The sequence below is a fragment of the Sinocyclocheilus anshuiensis genome, unplaced genomic scaffold (genome assembly GCF_001515605.1).
Source record: "Sinocyclocheilus anshuiensis isolate Anshui unplaced genomic scaffold, SAMN03320099.WGS_v1.1 scaffold708, whole genome shotgun sequence".
Lineage (NCBI taxonomy): Eukaryota > Metazoa > Chordata > Actinopteri > Cypriniformes > Cyprinidae > Sinocyclocheilus > Sinocyclocheilus anshuiensis.
In genome coordinates this window covers 1,365,324-1,374,524 of record NW_015555881.1, presented here as the reverse complement: position 1 = coordinate 1,374,524, position 9,201 = coordinate 1,365,324, and the positions used below count along the sequence as shown (strand labels likewise).

Below are 9,201 nucleotides of genomic sequence, written 5' to 3'. Positions count from 1 at the left end.
TATATTATTGCGCAAAGTTTCCCATCTCTTCCATTCTCTGTGTTTTTGTGTATATTTACCCTGCTCCAGTCTCTCCAGCAGGCTCAGGCTGTGATCCAGCTGCTCTCTGAGCTGGGTTCCCCGAGCGGATTGCATGTTATCGGGCTGAAGTAACTCCTCTAAAGCTCTTCTGAGCTCCAGAAACTGTTTACGCTGTTCCACACCCAAACCACGAGACACGCGGATCTGTTCCCGCAGCTCACACAACTCCCGGGCCTGAGACTGGACCAGAGACTCGATTCTGCCAAGAGAGAGATGATAACATTTAATAAATAAGCCAAAAGATGAAGCAGAAATATTGATGATGATCATGGAAAGCCACCTGGATGGAGAGCCTGCTTGGCTGCTTCTGTTCAGGGTTCTCTCTTTTTCTAGCTCAGTGCTCAGCTGGGCGATTTGAGACTTCATCATCTTTGTTTCCTCCTCTTCTTCACCTGCTGTGGGGTCATAGGTCACACTCAGGAGCTCAGACGACAAAGACTTCTTACGCAGCTGCCTCTGGAGGTGCTGGATGACTTTGTGCTGTCCTTCGATCTGTGACCTGAGCTGTTGGATGTGCAGGGTGGGGTCGGCGTGAGGGTCGGAGGGTCGAGGGGAGCTCAGGCCAGGAGAGCTGGGGTACGAGGGGCTGGATGCGGTAGTGTCAGGTGAAAATCGGTCCTGAGTGCCCACAAGGACAGGAGACAGAGCGGAAACCAACCGCAAAACACCGTCCACATCTGATATTGACATCAATCACACAGAGGACACACACACAAAGAAAACACACAAAGACATAAACTGGTGGATTTAAGAAAATTATAGAAATGGTGGAAGGAAGTTACAGTCCTCAAAGATTAGTTACATTATTAAATCAGGGATGGTTTGGTCATGCAGAGGAAGTGATGCAAACCATGTTAAAACAAACTGAGCATACACAAACACGTGCTAACAAACACATAACCAAGGTTAAAGGATAAGTACACCCAAAAATTAAAATTCTATCACTGTTTACGCACCCTTGTGATTTTTACCAACAGGAAAAAAAGAGCACCATCATTCTGCTAAACTTTTGTGTTATGTGGAGTAAAAAGTTATACAAGATTGGAACAATGTGATTTAATGGAAGTATTTTCAATTCTGGGTGAACTATCCCTTTAAATTACCCAAAGTGTAACACCACTGTTTATTATGAGCATGCAGTCAGTAACAGCTTGCAAAGCATGGATCATCAATGGAGATAGGAGAGTCTGAAATCGCCTTTCCATGCAGGAACGCTGACATGCAGTCTTATTAAAAAGAAGAGTTTTTCCCCTGTCTACCTGTGCTACTGCCCTCCACCTCTGTCTCACTCCGTCCACTCGTTTCATACCCGAGGTCCTGCGCCTCCACCTGCACCCCTTTATCATCTCGTTCACCAGGGGGCGCTAGAGCACACAGGCAGAGTTGAGAACAGCAGTCCCCGGCCAAAAAAAGCAACATGCTGTTGTAGTACCACAATACCTGAACAGCACTAGATGCAGGTTGGTATCGGGTAACTGATGAGCCATTTTTCAATAATACGCATTAACCCTATAAAGCCTACTGTATCATATTTGATACACATCTTTCTAAGGCCTCTAAATTATTAACATTTGCTGAAAAAAACTGCTGTACTCAATCTACTACATCTTACGCCATCTGATTAATAGTTTATAAGCAAGTAAAAGGCCTTTTAGTATAATTGTAAAAATATCCATTATTCTCAAGTAAACATAAGAATAACTTTTATATTGCTATTAATATTTCAAGATGAACACTTACTGGACTGAAGCAACTTTACTAAATTATCCATACAAAAATCATGTTTAAATGTGAGTAGCAGATATAATCCATCAGGCTTTTGAGAAACATTTATTTGTTCATCTCTCAATCACCATTGTATTGCATTGCATTATATCTTTTGAAACTACAGAGCGTTGATCATGAAACTAAGCATTTAAACATCTTACTAAAACATATTTATTGGGAGATATAGAGTGACAAATGATATTTTTATCATTTTATGTTTATGCAGCCTCTCTAGTTTGAGCATTGTTTACCCTTGAGTAGGGCTGGGCGATTTTGCTAAAAATTTAAATCTCGATTTTCCAGAAAGTTTGACCGATTCTTGATTTTTTACGATTTTTAACTAGTCAACTTGAAAATGTAACTACAACATGATTCAAGTTACTTTTTCTTTATTAACCCTCTAGTTAAAGAAAGAAATAAAATTCTATTCTAAGTGCAGCACACATGAAGTTGTCAACATGATGTAAATGTTAAACAAATCACTTGTTAAATATCTTTGCAGAAAAGATGCAAAAACTACAACTACATATTGTACAAACTTGTCTTATACATATTGTGTTCAGAAATAATACGAGGAAAATTATTTTAGAAAATCTCAAAAGTCAAGGTAATTCAAATTCAAAATGATTGAAGGTATAACACCAGTAAACTTTTATTAACTATAAATGTTCTTTAAAAATAACAGCAGCTTTCAGCCTCTCACCATGATGCAAACATGAAATATTAGACATAGAGTAGTAGTTATTTACAGGTTTTTTATTCAATTGCGCTGCTTTTCCATTGTTTTTTCTGTGTAAACATGGATGTGTTTGACTGTTGCGCTCGCGTCTCTTGCAGTGTCTCATGCATGAAACGACATTCTAAAAACACTGCGCTCAAGTTAAAAGAAGTTCACTCCCATCTTCTTGCATGTTTTACCTATTCCACTGCCCGCGTCGCATCTTTGTCAACACAAAAGCACATTCTGTGTGAATGACGCCTACCGCTATATTTATGGTCCTTCACAGAGCGCGTCACATGTGAGCGGTTAATCACATGCGCCAACATGTGGTTTGATCATTCTTTTCTCTTTACTGTTATCACTGGCATATTGTCAAAGTGTCTAATTCTAACATTTGGTAATATTTCTATTAAAAATCACGATTCCTCGATTTCTAAAAAAATAAAATCGTGGCAAAACAATAAATTCAAATTAATCGATAAAATCGGGAAAATAGCCCAGCCCTACCCTTGAGCATTGTTAACTCCGTGTACTGCATTTGTGTTCTTCTCACCTTTGCGCTGATCAGACTGTTTATCCTTATTTGAGCCATACACTGCAATGACCGACTGAGCGATTGCCAGTTTCTCCTCCATTTTCCGACATACCCTCTGCTTCTCCTTCAGGGCCTTCTGCAAACTTTCGATCTGGACGATCCTCTCCAGACTTTCATTTCCAGGCGCATCTCCACCTCCTCCACTTTGGCCACGCCCACTAACAGCTTTCTCAAGTTCGTTCATTTTCTGAGCACACTGAGTATGAATCTGAAGAAGCATCAAGAGGTTCTTATGAAGATTCTGGTGTGAGGACACAGGCTCCCGAACATTCTGTTGCAGTTCTGGTTTAGAACTCTCAAGGTTGTGAATGGGTGTGCTTGTCTTTTGTTGGTGACTCTCAGTGCAGGCTGGGTCCTCCAGAGACTCTCTCTCCAGCAGAGCACGCTGCAGCCTCTCCAGCCATTGCTTTAACTCTGGACTGGACAAGATTTCCTCATGAGACTGGTTTTGTTTGGAGCAAACGTCTGTGAAAGACTTGACTGCGCCTTCAGCAGCTCTAATGCACTCAGATAGACAGTCCGTCAGCTGTTGCTGCTGCAATGACGGGACCTTTCCTACTGGGCCAGGAGTGTAATTCCCCTCCAGACCTGTGGGTGCGCTGTTGCGCTTGGTGCTGACAGCTGCACTCAACTTTTTAACAGCTGCTTCTGAAGTCCAGAGCTTCTCCTGCAGTTCTGCATTCATCCTGCACTGCTGCAACAGTGACTCCTGCAGTGATTCTACCTGTCGCCGTAGGTCAGAATCAGGTCCTAGCGCTGGACCAACCTCTGTGCTGTGAGTGTCTTTTGACCTGTCGTCGCTTTGCTGAGAAATTCTGATCTGTCCAATCAAGTCCTCAAGCCTCTCACTAAGTGCCTTTGGGACTTCTTGCCCAAGGTCCATTTGGCTGCTTGTAGTGTCGACATTTCGGAGCAATGCAATGGCGGATTCCGCAGAGTTCAAGCAGTCCAAGAGTTGAGCGTTGAGTCGATCTTTCTCCTCAACAGCCTTCTGAAGATCTGCACAACGTTGCTGCAATGTTACATCTCCTGTTTGACCGATTCCACACTCCGAGTCCAAGCTGCATGCGGTGAGGTACGCAATAGTAGACTCTGCCGCTTGTAGGGCTTCCAGGTATTCTCGGTTGAGCTTGTCCTTCTCCTGTATCTCTGCCTGTAGCTCGTCCCATTCCTGGACTTGTTGTCTCAGGTGGGAGATTAGATCCTCCTTCTCTTGGCATTCTTGATTCAGCAACTCTAATTGTGCCATGAGCTCGGATTCCAGATTCTGGTTCATGTTAGTGTCTTGTTTTGTTCCAGCAGTTGGACTCAGCCTAGCATCTTTAACATGGTCTAAATTGAGGTGTTTGTGCTCAGCTGATCTAGAAGACATCTTGCTGTCCGTGCTATAATCAGACTCTTCCGCCCCAGTCAGGTAGTCTTTGTTTCTGGGGTGAACGTGGCCTGAATTCAGCTCACTCAGATCTTCTGAACTCTGCCCAGAACTCCTACTGGGCCAAACAGGTGCTGGTAGCCGAGATTTTACATACGCCTAAAACAAAGGACATTAGGATTATCTTACTGATAAAATACTTTGGAAAAGACAAAGACGACTTTAATTCAGGTTTGGATGCATCTCCACACTAGAGGTAAGAAGTGGGAAGAAGGGTTGGTGTGTCATACTGGATAATTCAATTCACAAGCTTGATTTGATTCAATATAGATTCATTTGGCTGTATATCAGGTACAGTATGCGTCCATTTTTCTTGAAAAAAAAAAAAAGAACAGTTATCAGTTCATCAAAATGAAGATCAATTAAAATCGAGAAATCAATATTGTCAACCCAGCCATACAGAACAAAGCAGGGTTACCCAATCCTGTTCCTGGAAATCTACCTACCTGAAAATTTCAGTTCCAACCCTGCTCCCAAAACACCTTTCTGTAATTATCAAGTGCTTCTGAAGATCCTACTTAGCTGGTTCAGGTATGTTTAATCAGGGTTGGAGCTGAATTCTGCAGGAAGGCAGGTCTCCAGGAACAGGACTGGGCAACCCTGGGATAATAGGGTTGCTAATCGGATGGTTGCTTGTTCAATTCTTGCATGCAATGAGCTACTACGGAGTCCTTGAACATGGCACTTAACTCCAGGTTGCTCCAGAAGTTGAAGATTCAGCCATAATTGCTTCTTGGTGGGTTTGAACCCACAACAGTTACCAACGATTATGCTAGACTTTCTACCTTTTTCCAGCAGCATATGTGACTGATACTCACTGCATGTCTGGCCATGTGCTGCTTTTGATTCTTGGTGGGTTTGGTGCTTTGACCCTGCCTTCTTCTCTCATATCTCTCCTCCATTTCTTTCTTTTCTCTTTGTTTGTTCTCTTTCTCCAGTGTGTTGGTGTGTCTCTGCGAATCTTCATGATGTGTCTGCAATTGTTCCATGCTGTTGTCCATGCCGTCCAGTATCTTTGGGTCAATTTGAATTCCGGCATCTGAAACAGAGTTCTGCTGCAGCTGCTCTTTTAGCAGTCTAATTATCTTTCGGTGACTTCTGGCTTCTGAGCGGAGCACCTTCACGGTTTGGTGTAAGTCTCCATGGCTGTCACTTTCTCCAGAACTCTCTGCACTTTCTTTGGACTCAGTGGCGTTTTCCTCCTTCAAAAATCCACGGAGTTCAGATGCTTCCAAGCGGAGTTTGGCCACTTGCTCCCTACAAATTGCAGCAGTTAAGAGTTAAGATGTTTTTTATAGCTTTGATTTGACATACAACCAAAGCTACAATGTCAATATCTAGTTATTCAAAACATACCGGAGTTGAGAGACCGATTCCACTCCACAATCTGAGAGAAGCGATCGGAGTTCTGCTTTTTCCGATTCATCTCTAAGGAATCTGGATGTGGGTTGCACTCCACTTTGCTCTCTTTGAGTCTGTGATGGTTGATTACTCTCACCAACATCCTCTGGAGCATGATCTCCCTGATCACATCTCTCCTTGGAGATCAACAACACATGGGACAACAGTAAATAATAAAAACAAGACTACTGAGGTTTCAAGGTTGAAAGCGGAGGTCCAAGATTACAGTATATTATTACAAAATTGACTGATTTCCATTAAATCTCTTACCTTCGTGTTTAAAGGCATTAGTGTCACATCATCTTCAGAAGTCGGTTTCTGCTGTATTGGTGTTTGCTACAGTAATGGCATGTTTGGTGACACATGACTTAACAACACAAAATGCCACAATGGAACAGAATATAAAGAAAGTGCACAGTAACGGTAGGATGGGGCGGCTGCAGGTGATCATGGTTAAGAAAATAAGCCAGAAAGACAGAGAGAGGAGATAACAGGGGTTAGCAGGGACGGAAGAGAGAGACAGAGGGAAAGAACTAGAGGGAGCAAAAAAATAAAAATAAATTACCGCACACTAGGGGTGGGCGATATGGCAAAAATATCATATCACGATTTTTTTTTTTTTTCAGGAAAATCACGATTCACGATTTTATCATGATTCTTAGTCATGTTGGTTTTACTATTTTGCAAGTTGTCTGAGCAGTACAGCCAAACAAATTTCCTTATTTTAAAAACAAAGCTTTACAAGGTAACAAAATAATATAAAAAAAAAAAAAAGAATGGCAGCTATTTAGGCCAAAGTGGGCGGAAATAAAAATCTTTGTCATTATTTTATCTGTTATTAAAAAATAAGAATAAAGATACACATTACAAATACACATAATATACAAATAAAACAAATAGTGCTTTATTTTTCAGGTACAGTAGGTGCATTTAGCAGTAGTATTCAAATTGAATGAACAAATATAAAAAATAAAACAAAATATACACAAAATTCTAAATTTGATCATCATTTACTCATATTTAGACTATCCCTTCAATGACAAGCGGCAGCATGTTTAGTACTATAACTTTAAGAGCTGCATGCATCTAATATACAGGCATGCATCCGTTTTTCTCTCAACTGTTTACTTTCACTTTAGACATAATAAACTGTTTATATGTAAACCTTGTGTGTTTTGACCGCATTAGCGCAACCAGATGCAGTAATCAGGCGCTTTTAGTGTGTGCGCGCTTCAGGTGTACGTGCTCAGAAAACTCGCATGTCAGAACAGCACGCAAATTTATTTTTAAAAAAAAGTTTAACCGGCAAGGCTTTAAAGCACATGCAAATAATGTACTTTTGTGATTGTGAATAAGTACAGTTTCCCATGAGTGTAACTCTACCGCTGAGTAACATTTGATGTGAATGTATGTCGCGTTGTACAGTCTCTTGAAACAGAGGCGCCAAAGCTGCAACTGATAGAATGTGCGCTGTAGCACGATATTACGATATTTCTTCAAAAGCAGATCGTGGATACATTTTAATTGTCCACAAACAAAAATCGTGATATCACACACCCCTACCGCAAATACATACATAAACACTCATTCAGCAGACAAACATGTTACAGAAACAAACTTCTAGAGAAGGTCCAAACTACTGCTAACTAATGTTAGTAAACTACAAATTCAACTACAGAAAAGAAGTCAATCATAAATTGAACACAAAAGCACAAAATCAGAAGGTCTGAGGTTAAAGGTAAAGAGGTTAAAAGAAGGTAAAAAGTTGGGCCCCCTTTCATATTGGCATCAAACCAAATGTCAGCTTTGCACAAATGTATTTTTTTTTTTAAAACATCACATAAGAAGTAAACTAATAGTATTTCTAAGACTATTTTTGAAAATATTTCACTGTGACCTTTAATACCTTGATTGGAGTTGAGAGGTTGATTAGGTCTGGTTCTTTCTGAGAGTCTATTGGATCTTTACCCACTATGTCTTTCTCCATCAGAAGCAGCTTCTTCTGCAGTTCGGCATTGATTGCCTGAAGCTCTAAAACCTGAAAATGAGAGGAAAATGTAAATCTTTCAAATTTTGTTTGACAAAAAGTATATAGCAATTAGTGATTAGGCACTCACTTTTATTCTGAGCTGTTCAACGGTCAAGTGCTGGAGCTCCTCCTCTGGCCTGTCGCCAATACATATGCTCATATAGGACGTCTGATCACCAATCAAACTCAGTGTGTCCACTAAAATCATCAGATTAATTAGATTAAAGTCAAACAAACTGAAATCATTTAATTTGATTAAGAAATGGCCAAATGATACATATATGATATGTATATGTACCAGAATCATTGGCCTGTCCAACCCCTCCTCCTCGGTTCTGGATCTGTCCCAGTCTGGCTTGCAGAGAAGCGTTCCAGCGCTGAGCTTCCTCCAGTGCATCACGCATACTCTCTAACTCTGAAGGGTTCGAACCTGCACACACATATACACAAACATGCAGTTAGTGACACTGCAAACATGTTCAGTATATATGTACGCATGTACAACATCCTAATCAAAAATATGTACAGCTTTAACCTTGTTGTCTGCATATTGGTCTTTAAAGAACAGCTGAGAATACACAAGAAATTATAATAAGAAGAAGGGGATGGGTGCATAATCAGGATATGACACAAACCAAATTTGTGCCATAGAATAGAATATACACTAAACACTATGTCAATGCATATTTATTTTATGCACATATTTACTGTAAGTTTCAACTGAGACTTTAAAGGGTTAGTTAACCAAAAAATGAAAATGCTGTTATTAGTTAATCACCCTCATGTCGTTCTAAACCCGTAAGACCTCCGTTCATCTTTGGAACACAAATTAAGATATTTTTTGATGAATTCTGAGAGCTCTCTGACCCTCCCATAGACAGCAATGTAATTACCACGATCATAGTCCAGAAACATAGCAAGGAGATTGGTAAAATAATCCATGTGACATCAGGGGTTCAACCGTAATTTTACGAAGCTACGAGAATACTTTTTGTGTGCAAAGAAAACAAAAATAACGACTTTATTCAACAATTCGTCTCCAGTAAATGAATTCGTAAACAGCGTATGCTATTCTGTGTCAGCTGCGTCACGCGGAATAGCATACGCTGTTTGCGTTCAGTGGATACTCTCCAAAATGGCACCAGGGTGACGCGGAGGAGACGAATTGTTGAATA

At 40.6% G+C, this 9,201-nt stretch overlaps 1 protein-coding gene across 1 annotated transcript in view; it reads right to left on the bottom strand.

The window, feature by feature from the left end:
• The window catches only part of LOC107675737 (CDK5 regulatory subunit-associated protein 2-like), a 49,611-nt gene that overhangs the window by 16,143 nt on the left and 24,267 nt on the right, over positions 1–9,201 (bottom strand). The window contains exons 26-35 of the mRNA XM_016470150.1: positions 8,325–8,456; positions 8,115–8,224; positions 7,904–8,035; positions 6,268–6,333; positions 5,953–6,134; positions 5,415–5,853; positions 3,123–4,695; positions 1,341–1,445; positions 362–758; positions 60–280 (exon numbers count right to left, since the gene is read on the bottom strand). Coding sequence (XP_016325636.1) covers positions 60–280; positions 362–758; positions 1,341–1,445; positions 3,123–4,695; positions 5,415–5,853; positions 5,953–6,134; positions 6,268–6,333; positions 7,904–8,035; positions 8,115–8,224; positions 8,325–8,456 — 3,357 coding nt within the window. The remainder of the gene's footprint in view (positions 1–59; positions 281–361; positions 759–1,340; positions 1,446–3,122; positions 4,696–5,414; positions 5,854–5,952; positions 6,135–6,267; positions 6,334–7,903; positions 8,036–8,114; positions 8,225–8,324; positions 8,457–9,201) is intronic.